Source organism: Procambarus clarkii, chromosome 91 (assembly GCF_040958095.1).
Source record: "Procambarus clarkii isolate CNS0578487 chromosome 91, FALCON_Pclarkii_2.0, whole genome shotgun sequence".
NCBI lineage: Eukaryota > Metazoa > Arthropoda > Malacostraca > Decapoda > Cambaridae > Procambarus > Procambarus clarkii.
In genome coordinates this window covers 3,942,588-3,966,686 of record NC_091240.1, presented here as the reverse complement: position 1 = coordinate 3,966,686, position 24,099 = coordinate 3,942,588, and the positions used below count along the sequence as shown (strand labels likewise).

General features: G+C 46.0%; 1 protein-coding gene across 4 annotated transcripts in view; it reads right to left on the bottom strand.

Moving 5' to 3' along the window:
• The window catches only part of LOC123773935 (carboxypeptidase N subunit 2), a 413,516-nt gene that overhangs the window by 7,126 nt on the left and 382,291 nt on the right, over positions 1 to 24,099 (bottom strand). For 3 of the 4 annotated variants that reach the window (XM_069318662.1, XM_069318661.1, XM_045767918.2), the window contains 3 exons: positions 13,905 to 13,952; positions 1,774 to 1,957; positions 226 to 450 (listed from right to left, as the gene is read on the bottom strand). In XM_069318662.1, the coding sequence (XP_069174763.1) occupies positions 226 to 450; positions 1,774 to 1,956 (408 nt within the window). In that variant the 5' untranslated portion in view covers position 1,957; positions 13,905 to 13,952. The remainder of the gene's footprint in view (positions 1 to 225; positions 451 to 1,773; positions 1,958 to 13,904; positions 13,953 to 24,099) is intronic. The other variant, XM_069318663.1, reaches the window with a different exon arrangement.

Sequence of the window (24,099 nt, the reverse complement as noted above, 5' to 3'; positions counted from 1 at the left end):
CATCACCACACTAACCTAACCATCACCACACTGACCATCACCACACTAACCATCACCACACTAACCATCACCACACTAACCTAACCATCACCACACTGACCATCACCACACTAACCTAACCATCACCACACTGACCATCACCACACTGACCACCACCACATCAACCTAACCATCACCACATCAACCTAACCATCACCACACTAACTTAACCACCACCACACTAACCTCCAAGTTCCGTAGACCTCTGAGATGAGAGTCGAGAAGAAAGGTGATGTTGTTGTTAGTAAGATTGAGGAGCTTGAGGTGTCTCAGGCCCCAGAAGGCGTTCTCCCCGATGGCCGGGACGTTGGAGCGAGTGATGTGGATCTCCTCCAGCTGCGACAGGGTGGAGAAGATGGGTCCCACCGTCAGGGTGTTGGTCTGGTCCTCAGGGGACGTCACCGTCAGTACCTACGACAGGGGAGCATAGAGTTAGCACAGCTAAATGGTTATGTACTGAATCGAATATTTTTATTGCCATATAATTTGATAAAAGCCTATAATGATGCAGAGTTAATTGCAAAGTGATGCAGTGTGATACAGGTCGTTTTGTTACATTATTTTTTATAAAACTGTAATATCAATATAGGTATAGGTTAATTACTAACTGTAATATCTTAACATACTAAGAAGGTTAGGTTAGGGCGTGGTTTTCTATTCAGATTTTCAGGTAAACTCAAATATTAACAATAAATTAGTATATCACTTATGTACTTATTCTGTACATAAGCAAAATATTGACTATAATCAAGTGCGATAAAGGGTTGCATACAGGATACAGCCTTAATACAGGACTCTGTAGGCGACAACATAGGGCAGGGGAAAACGTCATTAAAAAAACGAATGAGAACAATCTCCTTAACTTGTAAATTTGTAAATAGAAAATATCTTTTTGATTGAAAACTTTGTAAGCAAAAAGTTACAAAAATATATTTGAGACATACAATAACAACAAGAGTGATTGTTATTGTTTTGTTTGTTTGTTATTTACATAGAGATTTACGACGGGTAACATCTGTGGGGAATTTTACAGGATCTTCGAGTGAACATTCGAGCTACTGTTAGAATTAATAAATGTTGGACACCAAAAGTTATGTATTCCTTCAACTTGCCTTGGAAAAGTGTGTGTGTATTTCCTATATATGTCTGCAGAATTGAGCTATTAGCTCTTGGACTCTTCCTTTCTAACCAATCTATTTTTCCCCTATTATATCTACTACATATATTTCTCTCACACACATCCCCAGGAAGCATCCCGAAGCAAGCTGTCTAACTCAAAGGTACCTATTTTATGCTAGATGAACAGGATGCATCAGGCTGAAAGAAACTCTGCCCATTTGGTTCCACCTCGGGTGGGAATCGAACCCGGGCCCTTAGGACTACGACCCCCGAGCGCTGTCTACTCGGCTGCGAGGTCCCGTGTGTGTGTGTGTGTGTGTGTCTGTGGGATTAGTTCAGGGTCCCATTGACGATATCTTCTTGACTGGAAGTCTGGAAATACTGTTATTATATCAACACCTGATACGATGGATCTGTTTATTGTCTCATTCATACAGTCATACTAGTATGCATGTATTTTAATATTGTATCTCTTAACACCTGTTTTCAACCCTTTGTCTCTCTTCCCTCTGGTCGTATACTTCCCAGTCCCTATAACTATACCCATTCACAGTCGTATATACTTCCTGGTCCCTATAACTACGGTGTCCGTGTGGGGTGCATCTCCTGGCTTACCTTAGTGTCTCTGTCCATATTGAAGATGGGTATGGGGTCGGCCAGGCTGCCGGAGTCACAGGTGACGGCCTTCCTGCCCTCGGTGTCGTACCTGCACCTGCAGGAGCCTGGGCAGCGCCCCTCCACCAGCACCAGAGTGGTGGCCAACGCCGCCACCGTCAGCCACGTTCGCGTTTCCATCATCCTGAGGGAAGGAAAAATACAGGTAGTCGCAGTGGAGATGTAATGGGGGGAGGCCATAACGTTTTGAAGGCTGGTAAGTCCTCAAATCAGGTTATTAAGTTGATTGAGGTCTTCTTCCCCTAGGCTAGCTATCCTGGATGGAAATTCACTCCCCCACACAACGGTTGGTTAAGTCCCTGGTTCCTGTTTTACTGTTAGTTGATGAGGTGCATCAGGTGAAAGGAAACTTGCCCCAAGGGTCATGAGAATCGAACCCGGGACCTTTCGGTTGTTCAAATGAAACACTGAAGCGGTGGTAGCATTGCCAAAAATGTTCTACTGTCCGGGATCCCATACAACAACATTCTACATATTTTGCAAATATTATAAATGATCCCAACTTTAGGGAGTATATACAGCTCTTCGTGTAGTCAAATTTGTTGTAAATTTGTTGTCATAGACTCGTAATGACATTGGAAATTCGGTGGGTTAGGGGGAATAGCACTGAGAGGCAATTAAGGGACATATGTTTTGATTTTAGAATATGAAAAGCCATTCTTGAATTAATGGAAAATCTCTGCACAGTCGCCAGTATCGTTACTTGTAACTGGGCAGTTCAAGCCCAACCTTTGCTATCTTTGTTTTAACTACTGTCTGATCGATTTTAGGTATTTTACCATTAATTTTATTTATTTATTTATATACAAGAAGGTACATTGGGTTTGTGAGAATACATAGCATAGTACAGTAATTACAATCTTGTAAAGCCACTAGTACGCGCAGCGTTTCGGGCAGGTCCTTAATCTAACAGATAATTTTAAGTAGGTAAATTCTATCAGAAATAATAAAAATGATAACAAATAGCAAGTTTATATCTATATATGACGTTTCCTGGATCCGACATAATCTAAGAGAACACGTCATGCAAATAAAGAGCCCAAGAAATAAAGCACTCCTCAGCCCATACTTTATTATAGGGGTGGGGAGGGGGGGGGGGGCTTCAGTATCCCTGAAGCCCTGAAAAGATATCTCTGAACCCCTGACAGGAGCATTAGGGCAAATTGGAGGTTAGGGGGGGAACCTTTGACAAGCCGCCGACTTCCTGTCCTTGTCGAGGCCACTAGTATTAGTGGTCCCTCAGGTAAATTCAGGTAAATTATGTGCCTTTTGTAACCCTGTCAATACACAGGATGGGTATGGAGTGCACATTAAATTAACTGCATTAAACTACGTTATTTAAAAAGTGAACATTGAAGTGCCCATAATTTCCTAGCTAATGTATCATATTGCACTAAAACGCTGAGTATAGTAATAATTAGAATTATAACGTACAATGAGTAATCTAGTGATCACTGTCTAAAGCAATATATTTATATATCTTAGAATACCCTAAAAAGTTTGAGACAGTAAAGAACATGGATATAAAAAACACACTAAAGAAAATGGAATCTTGCCCGACGAAAGTTATTGGATAACTAAAGTAAAAGTGAAAACACACGCAAGGCTGAAATTGGTTATTTTTTTTACAAACATATTCAACATTACAAAGATCAACAAAGGATTGTGTTAAACAAGAGTTACTACAAATATATGTATTGACATAACCGAAGAAAACGGTAAAATATTGAAATATCTTTACAGGAAGTGGTAGTGGACCCCATACCCATCCCGTGGGTGGTAGTGGACCCCATACCCATCCCATAGGTGGTAGTGGACCCCATACCAATCCTGTAGGTGGTAGTGGACCCCATACCCATCCCGTGGGTGGTAGTGGACCCCATACCCATCCTGTGGGTGGTAGTGGACCCCATACCCATCCCGTGGGTGGTAGTGGACCCCATACCCATCCCGTGGGTGGTAGTGGACCCCATACCCATCCCGTGGGTGGTAGTGGACCCCATACCCATCCCGTGGGTGGTAGTGGACCCCATACCCATCCCGTGGGTGGTAGTGGACCCCATACCCATCCTGTGGGTGGTAGTGGACCCCATACCCATCCCGTGGGTGGTAGTGGACCCCATAATATACTGGACCTGTACCAATATATCAATAAGACTATATACTGCATCAGTGTCGTAATATATGTGTTGTAACTATAGAGCTTAAGCTTGCAAGCTTAATCACCCTCTATGGTTAAGTGCTTAATGACAAGTGCTTTGTCACTTCGGGAGAGTTATATAAAGCCAACCAAATTACTGATCAACCAGCTTGTATACCTTGGTTCTGTGTATTGTAAAGAACTAAAGAATACACTATATACACACACCTATACATAAGGTATGTGTATAAGGTGTGCATAAGGTGTTTGTATAGGTGTGTGTGTATATATACAAACACCTATACAAAGATTACACATATACACACACCTATACATATATACACCGAAAAGCGGTGTGTATATGTGACCTCATATCAATGAAGAGCTCTACATGAAGCATTTACACCAGTTGATTGACAGTTGCGAGGCGGGACCAAAGAGCCAGAGCTCAACCCCTGCAAGCACAACTAGGTGAGTGACTAGGGGAGTTCAGCGCCACCTGTCCAAACATGTTTTGAACGAGTGACGGTGATTGGCCGAGATTGGCTGAGAGGTTGACGTCACCACCACTGGCACTCGTCTATTGGCGTGCCAGGGAGAGGTGGCACTGACGTAGTTTGGTTATTATATTACATAACAGCCTAAGAATCAAACCACTGAAAAGCCTATTGACCATTGTCAGTCTCGCTTGAAGCCTGATTTTAATTATCGTCGAGATTTCTGAATCACTGATGAAAAATCCTGATTACTGGTCTTGGCGGCATTAATTATCATTCAGTCGCGGACAGGAAGCAGTTATAACAATCACCGGATAGTCAACACTGTTTGTAACGTGAGTAGTGAGGTTTAATATTTTCTTGAATGTTGGGAATTAGATTTTTGGGTATCCATGTTCGTCCTCCTTCTTAAAGTCTCTTGCTTGGATTGTTTTGGTGGTGTGTGTGTGTTCTGGCCCCCCCACTGTGTGTTCTGGCCCCCCCCCACTGTGTGTTCTGGCCCCCCTGTGTGTGTTCTGGCCCCCCCTGTGTGTTCTGGCCCCCCTGTGTGTGTTCTGGGCCTCCTGTGTGTGTTCTGGCCCCCCCCTGTGTGTTCTGGCCCCCCTGTGTGTGTTCTGGGCCCCCCTGTGTGTGTTCTGGCCCCCCCTTTGTGTGTTCTGGCCCCCCTGTGTGTGTTCTGGGCCCCCCTGTGTGTGTTCTGACCCCCCTATGTGTGTTCTGGCCCCCCTGTGTGTGTTCTGGCCCCCCTGTGTGTGTTCTGGCCCCCCTGTGTGTGTTCTGGGCCCCCCTGTGTGTGTTCTGGCCCCCCCTGTGTGTGTTCTGGCCCCCCCTGTGTGTGTTCTGGCCCCCTGTGTGTGTTCTGGCCCCCCTGTGTGTGTTCTGGCCCCCCTGTGTGTGTTCTGGCCCCCCTGCGTGTGTTCTGACCCCCTGTGTGTGTTCTGACCCCCCCTGTGTGTGTTCTGGCCCCCCCCCCTTTGTGTGTTCTGGCCCCCCTGTGTGTGTTCTGGGCCCCCCTGTGTGTGTTCTGACCCCCCTATGTGTGTTCTGGCCCCCCTGTGTGTGTTCTGGCCCCCCTGTGTGTGTTCTGGCCCCCCTGTGTGTGTTCTGGGCCTTCCTGTGTGTGTTCTGGCCCCCCCCTGTGTGTGTTCTGGCCCCCCCTGTGTGTGTTCTGGCCCCCTGTGTGTGTTCTGGCCCCCCTGTGAGTGTTCTGGCCCCCCTGCGTGTGTTCTGACCCCCTGTGTGTGTTCTGACCCCCCCTGTGTGTGTTCTGGCCCCCCTGTGTGTGTTCTGGGCCCCCTGTGTGTGTTCTGGGCCCCCTGTGTGTGTTCTGGGCCTCCCTGTGTGTGTTCTGGGCCTCCCTGTGTGTGTTCTGGTCCCCTGTGTGTGTTCTGGCCCCCCCTGTGTGTGTTCTGGCCCCCCTGTGTGTGTTCTGGCCCCCCTGTGTGTGTTCTGGCCCCCCTGTGTGTGTTCTGGCCCCCCTGTGTGTGTTCTGGCCCCCCTGTGTGTGTTCTGGCCCCCCTGTGTGTGTTATGGCCCGTCCTGTGTGTGTTCTGGTCCCCTGTGTGTGTTCTGTTGGCCCCCCTGTGTGTGTTCTGGCCCCCCTGTGTGTGTTCTGGTCCCCTGTGTGTGTTCTGGCCCCCCTGTGTGTGTTCTGGCCCCCCTATGTGTGTTCTGGTCCCCCCTGTGTGTGTTCTGGCCCCCCTGTGTTTGTTCTGGCCCCCCCCCTGTGTGTGTTCTGGCCCCCCTGTGTGTGTTCTGGCCCCCCCCTGTGTGTGTTCTGGCCCCCCCTGTGTGTGTTCTGGGCCCCCCCTGTGTGTGTTCTGGCCCCCCTGTGTGTGTTCTGACCCCCCCTGTGTGTGTTCTGGGCCCCCCCTGTGTGTGTTCTGGCCCCCCTGTGTGTGTTCTGGCCCCCCTGTATGTGTTCTGGCCCCCCCTGTGTGTGTTCTGCCCCCCCCCTGTGTGTGTTCTGCCCCCCCCCCTGTGTGTGTTCTGGCCCCCCCCTGTGTGTGTTCTGGCCCCCCCCCTGTGTGTGTTCTGGCCCCCTTGTGTCGTTGTTTTCTCCTCCCTACACTGACCCCCCCCCTCCCCCCCCACAAGACTATATAACCAGCAGATCGGTGTAAAAGTCAAAGAGAAGCGCGAGGCATTTGTCTTCCTCTTTCCCGTTTTCTTCGCCTGGAGAAGCTTCCTGTATCAGATACAACCACTCGGAGGCCAACAGTCAGTAGCAAGGGCCGCCACTCAGGGGCCAGACAATCAGTAACGGGGCCCGCCACTCAGGGGAGGCAACAATCAGTAGGGGGGCCAGACACCACCAAGGGCTCGGCCCCACTCCACATTTCTCCACCATGGGCCCAACATCCATCAAACATTTTTCTCTCTTTATAGTCTCAGTCTGGGAGTTACTTCATAAATCTAGCGAGGACTCCAAAGTGGTTTGTGATGGAGTCATTTGTCTAGGTGAGCACGGCGTCTCCTAGGAGTATGGTAGCGTCTCCTAGGAGTATGGTAGCGTCTCCTAGTAGTGGTGGCGTCTCCTAGCAGTATGGTAGCGTCTCCTAGCAGTAGTGGTGGCGTCTCCTAGGAGTAGTAGTAGCGTCTCCTAGGAGTATGATAGCGTCTCCTAGCAGTATGGTAGCGTCTTCTAGCTGTATGGTAGCGTTTCCTAGCAGTAGTGGTATCGTCTCCTAGGAGTAGTGGTGGCGTCTCCTAGGAGTAGTGGTAGCGTCTCCTAGGAGTATGATAGCGTTTCCTAGCAGTAGTGGTAGCGTCTCCTAGGAGTAGTGGTAGCGTCTCCTAGGAGTAGTGGTAGTGTCTCCTAGCAGTATTAGTAGCGTTCCTAGCAGTAGTGGTAGCGTCTCCTAGGAGTAGTGGCGGCGTCTCCTAGGAGTATGGTAGCATCTCCTAGCAGCAGTGGTGGCGTCTCCTAGGAGTAGTGGTAGAGTCTCCTAGCAGCAGTGGTGGCGTCTCCTAGGAGTAGTGGTAGCGTCTCCTAGCAGTAGTGGTAGCGTCTCCTAGCAGTATGGTAGCGTCTCCTAGCAGTAGTGGTGGCGTCTCCTAGGAGTAGTGGTAGCGTCTCCTAGCAGTATTGTAGCGTCACCTAGCAGTAGTGGTAGCGTCTCCTAGCAGTATTGTAGCGTCTCCTAGCAGTATTGTAGCGTCACCTAGCAGTATTGTAGCGTCACCTAGCAGTATTGTAGCGTCTCCTAGCAGTAGTGGTAGCGTCTCCTAGCAGTATTGTAGCGTCACCTAGCAGTATTGTAGCGTCTCCTAGCAGTATGATAGCGTCTCCTAGCAGTAGTGGTAGCGTCTCCTAGCAGTATTGTAGCGTCTCCTAGCAGTATTGTAGCGTCATCTAGCAGTAGTGGTAGCGTCTCCTAGCAGTATTGTAGCGTCTCCTAGTAGTATTGTAGCGTCATATAGCAGTAGTGGTAGCGTCTCCTAGCAGTAGTGGTAGCGTCTCCTAGCAGTATTGTAGCGTCACCTAGCAGTAGTGGTAGCGTCTCCTAGCAGTAGTGGTAGCGTCTCCTAGCAGTAGTGGTAGCGTGTCCTAGCAGTAGTGGTAGCGTGTCCTAGCAGTAGTGGTAGCGTCTCCTAGCAGTAGTGGTAGCGTCTCCTAGCAGTAGTGGTAGCGTCTCCTAGCAGTATTGTAGCGTCTCCTAGCAGTAGTGGTAGCGTCTCCTAGCAGTAGTGGTAGCGTCTCCTAGCAGTATTGTAGCGTCTCCTAGCAGTATTGTAGCGTCTCCTAGCAGTATTGTAGCGTCTCCTAGCAGTATTGTAGCGTCTCCTAGCAGTATTGTAGCGTCTCCTAGCAGTAGTGGTAGCGTCTCCTAGCAGTATTGTAGCGTCTCCTAGCAGTATTGTAGCGTCTCCTAGCAGTATTGTAGCGTCTCCTAGCAGTATTGTAGCGTCTCCTAGCAGTAGTGGTAGCGTCTCCTAGCAGTAGTGGTAGCGTCTCCTAGCAGTAGTGGTAGCGTCTCCTAGCAGTAGTGGTAGCGTCTCCTAGCAGTAGTGGTAGCGTCTCCTAGCAGTAGTGGTAGCGTCTCCTAGCAGTAGTGGTAGCGTCTCCTAGCAGTAGTGGTAGCGTCTCCTAGCAGCATAGCGGCTAGGTTTGTGTGTTTTTATAGTTATCAGTTTCAGGACGTTAAGTCTGCATTTAGCCTTATCTAATAAGTCTATCCTAGGTCTTATCTTATCTATCTAGTCTATCCTATCTTACCGATGACCATTCACATGAAACAACCCAAAACAGTTGTCCAACTCCCGGGAACGTATTTCACTGCTAGGTGAACAGACGCATCAGTTGAAAAGTATTGAAACGTTTTTCATGTCTTGGGCAATGAATTGGTCTCCCTCGGGAGTAGTCGTAGAACGTAGACCACTGTGCTATGGGTCCCCCAGGGCAAGGGAAGAACATCAATTGGGGGTCATCAGCATGCGTGAAAGCAGTTAGCATTGACATCAATAAGTGTCGTTAATGTAAATGTTAAACTGGTAATCAACATGACTCGGTTATAGGAACTCAAGCTTCGTGAGACATCAATAAATATACTCTTTAGAGTACCTAGAAGAAGAGGAGGTATTATCAACCAGTTAATGACCACAGAGCCTCTGTCTCAACCACTCCACCCACTCTGTGGTGGTTGAGTGACCACTACAGTACTGTCTCAACCACTCTACCCACTCTGTGGTGGTTGAGTGACCACTACAGTACTGTCTCAACCACTCTACCCACTCTGTGGTGGTTGAGTGACCACTACAGTACTGTCTCAACCACTCCACCCACTCTGTGGTGGTTGAGTGACCACTACAGTACTGTCTCAACCACTCCACCCACTCTGTGGTGGTTGAGTGACCACTACAGTACTGTCTCAACCACTCTACCCACTCTGGTGGTGGTTGAGTGACCACAACAGTACTGTCCCAACCACTCCACCACCAACCAATACCATGACAGCATTTTGCCTCAATCCTTGTCTCTCGGGGGTCCTCAACTCGACATCCTATCCCAAATTGGGACAAAAATGAGAGAGTCGCTTCGTAACGACCCGGCCAAACTACCAATCAGTGGGTGAAACAAGGGGGAAGAGGGGCAGTTGGGTACGATAAGCGCTATTTATGGGTGCCAAGAGGGCCAGTGAGGGCCAGTGCCACTTCGTGGACCTGGTTGTCCTATGCTGATGGCCAGCCTCGTCTTGTGGGGGTGCTGCTTGCTCATGCTGCAAATGTTGGCGATGGTGGTGCTGTTGCTATTGACGATGACATTGATTTTGAGCATGTTGCTCCCATTGCAGAGGTGAGAAGAATGCAGTTGATTCTAGCGTCTTTGAGGGCCCGTAACAGCTGTCTAACTCCCAGGTACCTATTTACTGCTAGATGAACAGGTGCATCAGGGGTGAGAGAAACTCTGCCAGTTTGTTTCCGCCTCCACCGGGGATCGAACCCGGAACCTCAGGACTACGAATACGAAGCGCTGTCCACTCAGCTGTCAGGCCCCACATTACCATTTTGTGTGTGACAAAAAAATTATTCATTCTAAGAATACATAACATATAGATATTTGTAAGTCGTTCTAGCTGCTACAGTCACTCCCCCCCATCTGTTTTTCCAGTCACTCCGGCCCAACTCCATTCTTCTCTTCCATTCCCGCTCTGCAAACGTATCGATTCTTCATTTCAATCTCGGAATCATCTTCCGCGTTCTATTCCTTCCCATTGGTCTATTTCCAATTTCAATCTCCACTCGCGATGCTTGTATGCAAAGCTCCTCCAGGCCCACCTTCCTTTTGATCTCTGCAATCTCTGGATATTAAAAAACTTGCCTACGACCGGAAGAAAGAGGAGAGAGTTGCGTATGGCTTAACATTTTTGAGAAAAAACAATGAAGTCCGCGGGTCGTCGAGGTGACGTCAGCCTCCCTCAGCCCCGCCTTATCTGTCTGTCTCTGTCTGTCTGTCAATTCTTCTGCTTCTACTGTCTCTTTGTGTCTGTAGTCTCTGTCTCAGGCATCATCTTCTCGGACGTAGGTCTCGGTCCCCAGACCCTCTCGGACGTAGGTTCGAATCCTCGTCACGGCCCTTGTGGATTTGCTCATTTTGTGCATTAGAAAGGATTAGAAAGGATGTTGTGCATTAGAAAGGATATTGATCTCCAATACAGCTTCAATGTTCTTTTATCCTACCAATCCCTTTCAGTTGTTTGATTAGGTATTTAAATTGTACAAAAATGTACATTAGTTAATACAATGAGTGTTTAAAGGTTATGGGCCTCATGGAGCTCCTCCGCTTCCGGACGATAAAAAACACATGAAGACTGCATTGTAAACACACAGGTGTCGTGTGATGGACAGGTGTGTGAAGGGATGATGGGGGGGGGGGTTGAGGTCAGTGGTGTCTGTCCCCAGGGGGGGGGTGATGGGGAGGACTGGGGGGTGTTGGGAGGATGAGGAATGGGGAGAAGAGGATGGAAGGGGGGCTGAAGATGTCACTCAGAGTCGTTGAGACTGATCAGATCCAGTACTAGAGTCCTGCTTCCTGGCCCAGACTAGAGAGAGTCCTGCTTCCTGGCCCAGACTAGAGAGAGTCCTGCTTGCTGGCCCAGACTAGAGAGAGTCCTGCTTGCTGGCCCAGACTAGAGAGAGTCCTGCTTGCTGGCCTAGACTAGAGAGAGTCCTGCTTGCTGGCACAGACTAGAGAGAGTCCTGCTTGCTGGCCCAGACTAGAGAGAGTCCTGCTTGCTGGCCCAGACTAGAGAGAGTCCTGCTTGCTGGCCCAGACTAGAGAGAGTCCTGCTTGCTGGCCCAGACTAGAGAGAGTCCTGCTTGCTGGCACAGACTAGAGAGAGTCCTGCTTGCTGGCCCAGACCAGCCAGAGTCCTGCTTGCTGGCCCAGACCAGAGAGTCAGTCGTCCCTGGGGCCACCACCACACCACCACTGGAGTGCCACACTGGGCTCTGATGCTACCAACCTTCCCGCTTTAAGTTTAATAATAAGGGAGTGCTTGCAGAAGAGCTACAACGACTTTGTTTACACATCCAGGGGGGCCATATTCCTGCGCCTTGTGGGCCACACTGTGGTCTGGCTGCGTTATACTGACTCGGCCATATGGCCCTCCTGTATGTGAATATTATATATTTTCTGATTTTCCTCCATCACCCACGAATTTTGTAATTTTGTATCACTCAGATCTCTGATACAGCTTCTCGAGGTCCACTCTGTGCGCCGCCCCAGGAATAAAGAAAGAAAAAGAAGAAGAAACAGAGAAAAAAGAAAAGAACCCCAAGATAAACAGAATGCAGATGTGATATACACGGACTTCGCAAAGGCATTCGATAAATGTGACCATGGCGTGATAGCACACAAAATGAGGTCAATGGGAATAGCTGGTAAAGTAGGACGCTGGATACTCAGTTTTCTGTCGAACAGAGCACAGAGAGTAACAGTCAACCATATAAAATCGAGTCCAAGCGCAGTTAAAAGCTTCTGTACCTCAAGGTACAGTCCTTGGACCACTGCTTTTCCTTATTCTCATATCAGATATAGGACTCAAATGCAAGTCACAGTTTCGTATCATCTTTTGCACAAAAATCAGCATGAAAATTATCTCTGCTGAAGACATTGAACAAACTACAAGCAGATATTAATAAAGTTCTCGACTGGGCACCAGAAAATAACATGATGTTTAACAGTGATAAATTCCAGGTTCTCAGGTACGGTAAAAATGAGGACCTTAAACATAATACAGAGTACAAAACGCAATCAAATCTGCCCATAGTAGGAAAACAGCATGTAAAGGATTTGGGAATAATGATGTCTGACGACCTAACGTTTAGGGAGCATAACCAAGCAAATATTGCGTCAGCCAGAAAAATGATAGGATGGATTATGAGAACTTTCAAATCCAGGGATCCCATCACAATGGTTGTACTCTTTAAGTCACTTGTGTTGTCCCGTCTTGAGTACTGCTCAGTACTCGCTTCCCCCTGCAGAGCAGGCGAGATTGCTGAAATAGAGGGAATTCAGAGAATATATGCGACATACATAGACGCGATAAAGCACCTAAATTATTGGGATCGTCTCAAAGCTCTCCAAATGTACTCAATAGAAGAAGACGAGAGAGATACCAAATAATATACACGTGGAAAATACTGGAGGGCCAAGTACCAAATCTGCACAGTAAAATAACAACGTACTGGAGTGAACGATATGGAAGAAAATGCAGAATAGAACCAGTGAAGAGCAGAGGTGCCATAGGCACAATCAGAGAACACTGTATAAACATGAGAGGTCCGCGGTTGTTCAACATCCTCCCAGCAAGCATCAGAAATATTACAGGAACAACCGTGGACATCTTCAAGAGGAAACTAGATAGTTTTCTTCAAGAAGTGCCGTACCAACCGGGCTGTGGTGGATATGTGGGCCTGCGGGCCGCTCCAAGCAACAGCCTGGTGGACCAAACTCTCACAAGTCAAGCCTGGCCTCGGGCCGGGCTTGGGGAGTAGAAGACCTCCCAGAACCCCATCAAGCAGCAGGTATCGAGCAGGGAACGGCGTGGCTGGGTGACCACACAGCCGGCAAGCAGGGAAATCAGAAGGATCTTCTTGAGATTATCTTGAGATGATTTCGGGGCTTTTTAGTGTCCCCGCGGCCCGGTCCTCGACCAGGCCTCCACCCTCAGGAAGCAGCCCGTGACAGCTGACTAACACCCAGGTACCTATTTTACTGCTAGGTAACAGGGGCATAGGGTGAAAGAAACTCTGCCCATTGTTTCTCGCCGGCGCCTGGGATCGAACCCAGGACAACAGGATCACAAGTCCCGCGTGCTGTCCGCTCGGCCGACCGGCTCCCTACAGCCGGCTCCCTACAGGATGCCGAAGAAATCAGGAAAGTTAGAGTAAGGAAGGATATAGAAGGTAAAGGTACCAAAGGAAAAGAACTCCAACAACTTTGGAGGAGTTTTTGATAAGTCAATTGACGAGTTGAATTATAATCATTTCATGAGATGTGTAATAGACCAGTTTATATACATTTTTTAATGGCCGTTCTTGGTGGCCGGTATAGCTGCTGCCTCACTGGGGACTGGTTAGGTTATCTTGAGAAAATTTCGGGGCTTAGCGTCCCCGCGGCCCGGTCCTTGACCAGGGCCTCCTTTTTGTTACATCACCCCCCAGGAAGCAGCCCGTAACAGCTGTCTAACTCCCAGGTACCTATTCACTGCTAGGTAACAGGGGAGCAGCATCAGGGTGAAAGAAACTCTGCCCTATTTGTCCTCCGCCTCTACCGGGGATCGAATCCGGAACCTCAAGACCGCGAATCCGAAGCGCTGTCCACCCAGCTGTCAGGGCCCCTAGGTTAGATTAGGTTATATAAAGTCGAGATAACACGAGTTCGCTTAACAATCCGGACGTTATATCCGGTTACAATCAAGATAACTCACCTGGAAATACGGCTATCAGCGAGAGAGTCCACACGACCGTTGTTTCATCTGTAAAGATAACAGTTCCGGGTTATCGAGCAGGTAACGATAACAGTGGGGGAATAAATTCCGGGTTGTTGACCTGTAGATGTTCCAAAAAGGCTCTAAATTGATTTATTTTGCTCTATATTGAAATGTAATCCAAATCTCGCTTGTATTACATACAGCAAAAATGGTCTTAAAATAGTCAAGAACAGCACTTCTGTTATCCCTAGAAGTATTTTAGGTTTTTTGGGGAAATGATTAACTATAAACAAGCTTGTTCGCCTGCAGTATTGACTACATATCAGTTGCGTTATACATTGTAATGCAATATAATATGTGAGTTTATATGTATGGTAAAATCCAGGATGAAATACCATCCATTGTGGGTTGGATTAAGAGCTGTTAATCCTTCTCTAATCCTTTTGTGAGATATACTGGCCGGCCGTGACGGGAGTCAAATCTCAGGGAAGGGGAGATTGAGGGGGGGATGGGTGGAGAGGGGAAGAGATGGGATGGGGGTGAGAAGGGGAAGTGGGAAGAGGTGTGGTGGCCTGGGGGTGGGGGTGAGGGGTGTTAAGGGATTGGCGAATGAGGAGGAAGGATAGTGGTGGTGGTTAGGGGTAGGGGGGGACGAGTGATTTGATGGGAGGGCGAGAGAGAGGGGGGAGGATAGTTGGGATGGAACAGGAGTTGTGGTTGAAGGGGAACAACTATTTCCCTCTCTCCTATGCCTCTTCATCCTCTTTCCCCTCCTCTCACCCCTAAAAAAAAGGGGGGAGGGGATAACAAGAAGGCATGATGAAGAGAAAGGGGGGGGGGTAGAAATAGCCTAAGCTACTTTATCCCTTTGAGATGTATTTATGGCTTATCTCAATAAACATACTTGAACTTGAACTTGAAATGAAGAGAAAGGGTGTTACATGCAGGCTCTGATGAAATGGCAGATGAGTAAGCAGACTTGTGTTCATCAAGGGTTGCAACACTCAGCAACTTCCACACCAGAGTCATGTTGCGCCGTGCCCCTACACCCCCCCCCCCCATCAACCCCTCCCCCCAATCACTATAACACCCCTGATATTGTTGTTGTTGGGTTATAACAACATTTGTTATATCTAACCTCATGACATGATTAATTTTTGTTTTTGGCTGGCACGCACGCACGCACACACACACGCGCACACGCACACACACACACGCGAGCGCGCACACACACATACACACACACGCACACACACACACACACACACGATGTGCTGGTGTTTGTTTCCCATAACATGTTCAGTCATGCTAAAATCCAGACACTATAGCTCGCTTTACTCATGCGTACTTTGTCATATGGGCTGTACTTGGGTCTCTCTCTCTCTCTCTCTCTCTCTCTCTCTCTCTCTCTCTCTCTCTCTCTCTCTCTCTCTCTCTCTCTCTCTCTCTCTCTCTCTCTCACCATTGGTCTTCTACTCAATCTTTTAAGTTATTCAAAACCGTCAGAACTTTAATTTATAGCTCATATAACTATTAAAACTCATACCAACTTAAATTTTAAACAAAGAAACAAAGACTCCCTCCCCCCCTCTCCTTCTTCATAACAAGAAGACAAAGGCTCTCTCCTCCCTCACCTTCCCTCACCTTCCCTCCCTCTCCCCCCCCCTCTCCCCCCATTCACCAAGTTCTCACATAATAGATCAAGCCGGCCGGCCAGCGGACCAAATATAGAATGTAATGGACTTGAACATCCCAACAAGAGGCTTGCCAGAACCTTTTCAGCGAGACTATTAAGAGGCTTACGCTTCTCTCCTGTCGCGTGGATCTGCATGTATTGTAGATGCAGCATCCGATACGCTGCGAGATGTTCTTAAGGAGTGTTCCATCCCGCAATGCTCCCGGGTGATAGTCTTTAAGACGCCCCTTGCGTGAGGCGCGGCTCTTGAGAACAAGGAAAAAGAACGACAGGTGTGTGTGTGTGTGTTGCTTCAGTGTTGCAAGTGCAACACTGAAGCAACACTGTATTGCTGGTGGCAGTTTGTCAGATAAGGACCAGGTTGAGTTGCTCCCTGATGGATAAAATGTTTTCGGTAAGACAAGAATCAAGGCAGAATCAAACAGCCCAACAACAACAGTACTCTTGAACAAGAGGCTCTAGTTCACTCCGTGCTCTTCACAGGAGCGAAGAGAGATACACAAAGTACTCTGCTTCTTGGTGTAAATTCACTCTGAAAGTTGACTTTAGTTCTAAACTATGCTCAGGACTCTCTAGTATACTTGTTGACAGGTTACTGAGTACCTGTGGTGGCCCTTAAGATTTCAGAGGTTGATTTGCCACTCTGTAAACCTCTGTAAACCTCTGTAAACCTCCTAACCAGGCCAACCGGGCTGTGGTGGGTATGTGGGCCTGCGGGCCGCTCCAAGCAACAGCCTGGTGGACCAAACTCTCACAAGTCGAGTCTGGCTTCGGGCCGGGCTTGGGGAGTAGAAGAACTCCCAGAACCCCATCAACCAGGTATCAAGCAGGTTAACCTAACCAGGACGTATAAAACTAAGCAACCAACTCCCCCATTCAACCAACCGAGTCCATTGCATAGAAAGAGTGGATAATTGTAAGCCGTTGTCTGAATAGGTTGCATTTGTAACGCTAATTAAGATAACCATTACAAAAAAACGCGACCGACTAGTTATGAGAGCACGCTCGTAGCTACGAGACCGCCTCACGAGCTGACAAGAGATGCAGCATCCGATACGCTGCGAGATGTTCTTAAGGGGTTCCATACCGCAATGCTCCAAGATGCAGCATTGTGGGAATGCTGGAACAACACGAGACATGAACTCTGTGTTGTGTTCTTTCTCATTGATGCTGTCCACTGCAGTGTTTTAGAGATAGTAGTAGATCTAGAGACAATGGCTCTGTTTTCAAGAGCTAGACATATTGGCTCTGTGTTAAAGAGCTAGACACAAGGCTCTGTGTCTAAGAGCTAGTGTCACAATGGCTCTGTGTCAAAGAGCTAGAGACAATGGCTCTGTGTCTAAGAGCTAGAGACAATGGCTCTGTGTCTAAGAGCTAGAGACAATGGCTCTGTGTCTAAGAGCTAGAGACAATGGCTCTGTGTCTAAGAGCTAGAGACAATGGCTCTGTGTCTAAGAGCTAGAGACAATGGCTCTGTGTCAAAGAGCTAGACACAATGGCTCTGTGTCTAAGAGCTAGAGACAATGGCTCTGTGTCTAAGAGCTAGAGACAATGGCTCTGTGTCTAAGAGCTAGTGTCACAATGGCTCTGTGTCTAAGAGCTAGACACAATGGCTCTGTGTCTAAGAGCTAGAGACAATGGCTCTGTGTCTAAGAGCTAGAGACAATGGCTCTGTGTCTAAGAGCTAGACACAATGGCTCTGTGTCTAAGAGCTAGTGTCACAGCTCTAGCTAAGGCGTCGACGGCCTTTACATGCCGTTCTAAGACATCTTCCCTAAGACAAAGGTCAATAAGACATTGTTAGAAAGAAGAATAATGACCATTATCTATACTTTACAGGCATAAACAATTGGACAAATAAAACTATCCCAGAGGACAAAGACACAATAATATTTGTTACAAAAATTCTCTCGGGGTTGACAAAAATAAAGTGTACTCCAAAACTCACTTTATAAAGTGAGTTTTACCTTTCGTTACGTTACAAAGGTGAGTGGAAACGATTGGTTACAGAACATGGAGTCAAAATGAGCTGTTTACTTCAGAATGAATGAATGAATGAATGGTCTATTCTTCATTACTTATTGAATGATTGTGAGGGGTCTTATTAGTTCAGTATTATATAATGAAGATGTATGCTGCAATATTGTCAACGCAGTGTTATTGAATGAATGTCTATGATGCTGTATTAATGAATAAAATGACTATGCTGTAATACATAACCCCCTCTGGCTGTAATACAGAATGTCTATGATGCTGTATTAATGAATAAAATGACTATGCTGTAATACATAACCCCCTCTGGCTGTAATACAGAATGTCTATGATGCTGTATTAATGAATAAAAGGACTATGCTGTAATACATAACCCCCTCTGGCTGTAATACAGAATGTCTATGATGCTGTATTAATGAATAAAAGGACTATGCTGTAATACATAACCCCCTCTGGCTGTAATACAGAATGTCTATGATGCTGTATTAATGAATAAAAGGACTATGCTGTAATACATAACCCTGACTATGCTGTAATACAAGGCTTCTTGAATTACAGCAAGAGGGGGTTACGCTGCGCAATTAATGATTCGATCCGGAGATGATATTGTTAAAATGGTTTTGTGTTTTCTCGGTATCTCTGTAACAATCTAGATTCGGGTCGTCCTGTAAATCAAATCCTCTTTACCAATCCTGGTGAAGATTAGGTCGTTATGGTGATAAAGATTAGCGAACCGGAGGTAGGAAGGTTCGCATTGTTATTCATGAGGTATTGGGCGTCTCCTCATATCAAAATGAGTATCCCACTCACCCCCCCCCCTCACCTGGCTGACTCATAACTAGGTGCCTCACTCATCCCCTCACCTGGCTGACTCATAACTAGGTGCCTCACTCACCCCCTCACCTGGCTGACTCATAACTAGGTGCCTCACTCACCCCCTCACCTGGTTGACTCATAACTAGGTACCTCACTCACACCCTCACCTGGCTGACTCATAACTAGGTACCTCACTCATCCCCTCACCTGGCTGACTCATAACTAGGTACCTCACTCACACCCTCACCTGGCTGACTCATAACTAGGTACCTCACTCACAACCCTCACCTGGCTGACTCATAACTAGGTACCTCACTCACAACCCTCACCTGGTTGACTCATAACTAGGTACCTCACTCACAACCCTCACCTGGTTGACTCATAACTAGGTACCTCACTCACCTCCTCACCTGGCTGACTCATAACTAGGTACCTTACACCCTCACCTGGCTGACTCATAACTAGGTACCTTACTCACACCCTCACCTGGCTGACTCATAACTAGGTACCTTACTCACACCCTCACCATTCCAGCCCTGAGGATCAAGAATTCACACCATACAATAACAGCATCCTTCTCACTATCAAACTCTCTCTCTGACATATTCATGACAATCATCGCATGACATGATTGTCATCACAATCGTTACACTGTAATAGTTTGCGTCTATAATAACCCCTAACAACCCAATACCTTATAATTGGGACAAGCTGGCAAACACCTTGAATACTTAATTAATCAACATAACTACACCATAAGAACAGGCCAAGACTCGAATGCATAATTTGATTATTAGGAAATTTCCAACCATTCAATTAACTGTATTCATATAAAATTCCTGAATGTAAATTTGATATTGAAATATAATTAAATCATCCTGTATTATAAGCAGTGAATGGAATAATGTAAATATAAGCCAGGGAATATTTAAATTACATAGCTTCATAGTGAGTTATGTGAGGAATAGTTTATAGTGATGTCATCTGCAGTTATATATATATATATATATATATATATATATATATATATATATATATATATATATATATATAATATATGTCGTACCTAGTAGCCAGAACGCACTTCTCGGCCTACTATGCAAGGCCCGATTTGCCTAATAAGCCAAGTTTTCATGAATTAATGTTTTTCCGACTACCTAACCTACCTAACCTAACCTAACTTTTTCGGCTACCTAACCTAACCTAACCTATAAAGATAGGTTAGGTTAGGTAGGGTTGGTTAGGTTCGGTCATATATCTACGTTAATTTTAACTCCAATAAAAAAAAATTGACCTCATACATAATGAAATGGGTAGCTTTATCATTTCATAAGACAAAAATTAGAGAAAATATATTAATTCAGGAAAACTTGGCTTATTAGGCAAATCGGGCCTTGCATAGTAGGCCGAGAAGTGCGTTCTGGCTACTAGGTACGACATATATATATATATATATATATATATATATATATATATATATATATATATATATATATATATATATATATATATATATATATATATAATTAGTTTACACCTCCAGGATGGTTGGTAAGGGGAGTCCTACAACACTTCAGGTAAACTTGGAAGGGGTTCCTTCAAGAACCAAGAAAGTCTGGTTGAGTTTACCTCGTCAGCAAGAAATCCGGATTCCATCCGGATCGGTAGGTCACACCACTCTCTCTCTCTCTTATCTAAAGTTTTTTCTATGCCAGTCTGAAACTTACAGAGCGAGACGCTTGTCTTCTATTAGAGAGATATGAACCCCCAACTCATTTTAACTTCCAATGATTGGTTTGAAGCGTTAAACGAATCTGTAAGTTCGAATCTGGAATGTTGATCCAACATACAAAGCTGTGTCTTGAGATGGAACTTCCTCTATATGCTGAAAAATATAACTCTTACTGACTCGCTTAAATCTTCTAAGCATGAGAAATTAACTGGCAAAGTATGAGCAGTCCAGTATAAGATAAATTATGATAACTTACATTAGAAAGATCATTGAAGATGCTGTTATCTCGCAATGAAAACGAAAGATGATTTAACAGGTTATGTATCTGAGAAAGCAATACAGCATACAACTAAAAGAAACAATTTCTAGGTATTTTGGAAGGAAATTGTAAAGTCTTCAAAGGGGGAGGGGGGGGGGGGGGTAGCGAAATATACGAACTAAAAAAAAAAAATCATGAGGAAGCAGACATGAAAACGATTTTGCATTCCCCCATTATCTTGGTGCCACTCAATTTCTCATTTAATGGGTCTGTGCTCATTGTACAGGTGTGTACAGGTGTGTGTGTGACACTATAGGGGGCATTGACAAAGAAAACCCCCCAAACAAAACAAAAAACTTTTCTGGAAAGTCTTCAACACAGCAGATGAGGTTCTTGAAGCTCTAAGCGAACTTGCAAGCTTGGAAAACTTTCTTGATGATGACAGACTCTTGGGCAAAAAAGTTCATATGTCAAGTCCACGTCCCTGACACAAAAATATCAGATATTGGAGAAGCTTAGAGAAATACTAATTGTACTCAAGATAACCTCAAGGAGGGAGGAAGACTGCCTCGAACGAGCTAACATCTTATGTTCCTAGAGATTAATATCAAATCCCAGAATGCCCTCGTGTTGACCAGCCTTACCCAGATTTGCTTTGGCCATCAGTATCTGGATGTGGGGGGGTGGGGGGCATATGAGCTCTTGCAAGCTTGCAAGAGCTCATATGCTCTTGCCAGCTTGCAAGAGCATGTGAGCTTGCACCCATTATGCTCTCGTTGTGTGTATACTGTCGTGTTCTCAACAGGTGCTCTGGTGCTGAAGCAACTACTGTGCATCACTGTGCAAATGTCCTTCGCAAAATCTTAAGTGCACTGAATTGTGTGTGTGTGTGTGTGTGTGTGTGTGTGTGTGTGTGTGTGTGTGTGTGTGTGTGTGTGTGTGTGTGTAGTCACTTAGTTGTGCTTGCGGGGGTTGAGCTCTGGTTCTTTGGTCCCGCAAATACCAAAGTGAGTGTGTGTGTGTGTGTGTGTGTGTGTGTGTGTGTGTGTGTGTGTGTGTGTGTGTGTGTGTGTCTGTGTAGGGTGGGAGGGGGGGGGGATCTCTGTGACTACATAAGATATAATTATTCATAGCCGGACTCCGATGGTGATGATTTGCTTTAAATAGGATAATTTTCCATCATTTATATTCATTAATATTTTTTGTAAATAAACAATAGTTGTAATTAACCTAAATAAGGGCAAAATTATTGTTTTAATTAATACCTGATAACACTATGTTGATAACTTATGATGTTAGCTTTGATAGCCTCTAACTCCCAAAAGGTAAAAGATATATAGAAAAAAAATTGCTAATAAAAATTTTTTTCCCCCAATTTCCCGCTCAGTAAAAAAAATTATATACATTTCTTTCACGGGGTCACTCTGGAATATATTAATTTATAGATTTGTTTCTTCAAATCGGCCGCCATCTTGTTTACGGCGGCCATCTTGTTCCAATGACGTCATAAGAACCATACACCAGTGTATACCATACAGAGCCTGGCCCATACAACCTCCTTAACAACCCTCCATACTCTGAACCGGTGGACACACACACAGTATCCACAGGTTACTAGTTGAGTGCCAGTTGAGAGGCGGGACCAAAGAGCTTAAGCTCAACCCCCGCAAGCGCAACTAGGTGAGTATAGTGCTGTGGTTAGGCCAGTAGGAAGGTAGGTTCTGGTTAACCAATGAGTGGACACCGGTCTTGACTGGACTGGACATAAAAGTCCATGAAATGTCCTCCGTTTTTGGATATAAAAGTCCATGAAATGTCCTAAATTTTTGGATATAAAAGTCCAAGAAATCATGAGTTTTAAAAGTCCCAGCAGGTAAGCAGTCCTGGCTCTTACCTCCAAGTTTTTAGACACGTAAAAAGTCCCTTACCTATCTTACCTTACATTACCTTGATGTTACCTTGATGCTAATGTTCTCCCGCTCATAACCGCACTTTAGACAAGAGCGTCTGGTTATGGGACGACCAGGAAGCCGGGTCCCCGGAGCTAACGTCTCTGAGAAGAGACATTCAGCAACCATGACTTAGTGGCTTGTATTTTTGATCTAGTGTACAGGTTTATATTCTGTGTATACACTTTGACGTGAAGAAATCACTATTCCAAATGCATGGGGAGGAAGAAAGGTCGACCAAATGCATGAAGAAGGCATGAATGTCCCATGGCCGACCCATCTGGTCGACCAGATGCATGGAGAGAGGTAGAATGGTCGACCAAATGCATGGAGAGAGGTAGAATGGTCGACCTGATGCATGGAGAGAGGTAGAATGGTCGACCAAATGCATGGAGAGAGGTAGAATGATCGACCAGATGCATGAAGAGGTAGAATGGTCGACCAGATGCATGGAGAGAGGTAGAATGGTCGACCAGATGCATGGAGAAAGGTAGAATGGTCGACCAGATGCATGGAGAGAGGTAGAATGGTCGACCAGATGCATGGAGAGAGGTAGAATGGTCGACCAAATGCATGGAGAGAGAGGTAGAATTGTCGACCAGATGCATGGAGAAAGGTAGAATGGTCGACCAGATGCATGGAGAGAGGTAGAATGATCGACCAGATGCATGAAGAGGGAGGTAGAATGGTCGACCAGATGCATGGAGAAAGGTAGAATGGTCGACCAGATGCATGAAGAGAGGTAGAATGGTCGACCAAATGCATGGAGAGGAAGAATGATCAGCCAGATGCATGGAGAGAGAGGTAGAATGATCGACCAGCTGCACGAGGGGAGACATTCTTGATTCATGAGACGCGCCAACTGAGCCGAAATGAATCCGCTGCGACGACTGCAGGTGCTGTCAGCGAGGGAGATGAGATGCTGCAGACAGGTGAGATGATATGTGGCAGACACGAGGCATCTGGCAGACGAGATGCTGTATACAGTACCCACACTGTACCCCCGACACACACACATACTACCCACTTACTGTACCCACTCATACCCACGTCCCAAACACATACACCACACAGCTGTCTCAAATGCACATTATGTGCGATGTTCCAATAACTCATCATATAACGCACGTTCCCACCAGCTGCCACCATTGGTGCGCAGGTTCTGACTGGCAGGCTGGGGCTCACGATCTGAATCTGGTAGCTGGTTGGGACAAGACAAAGTAGGCAATTTCGCTGCCTAAAGGGGTGGAAAAAAAGGTAGTAAATAAAGACATTAGTCATTTTCCAACAGACATTCAACCCTGTTGACCTTTTCTGGCTATAGAGTTTTGTTGAACATTATTATTTTTGTCTTAAGTTTTATTTTTTGCCTAATATCCTTCATTTTTGTTTGACTAACACTATTACTGTGTTTGTTACTGATTTTATTAACGATGGGACGTATTGAAACGTGGGTATGTGTATCCGTAGAGTTGTGTGTTCTTGATGATGTCTTCATAATGTCTTTGAATGGCTTGCAAGATGGGAATGTTTCAGTATCACATTGTGGCGTAAGCAGCATAAGTGCAGATGTATCTACTTATGTTTGCAAGGCACTACGGGCTCACCATAGCCCGTGCTACTTGGAACTTTTTGTTCCAGGTAGCGAATCTTTAACAATACGTATGTTGATGAACAATACAAATGTAATAGTGGGTTTTGGCGGACTCTTAAGAGTCTATATACGGATTCAAGGTTATTTGCATCTT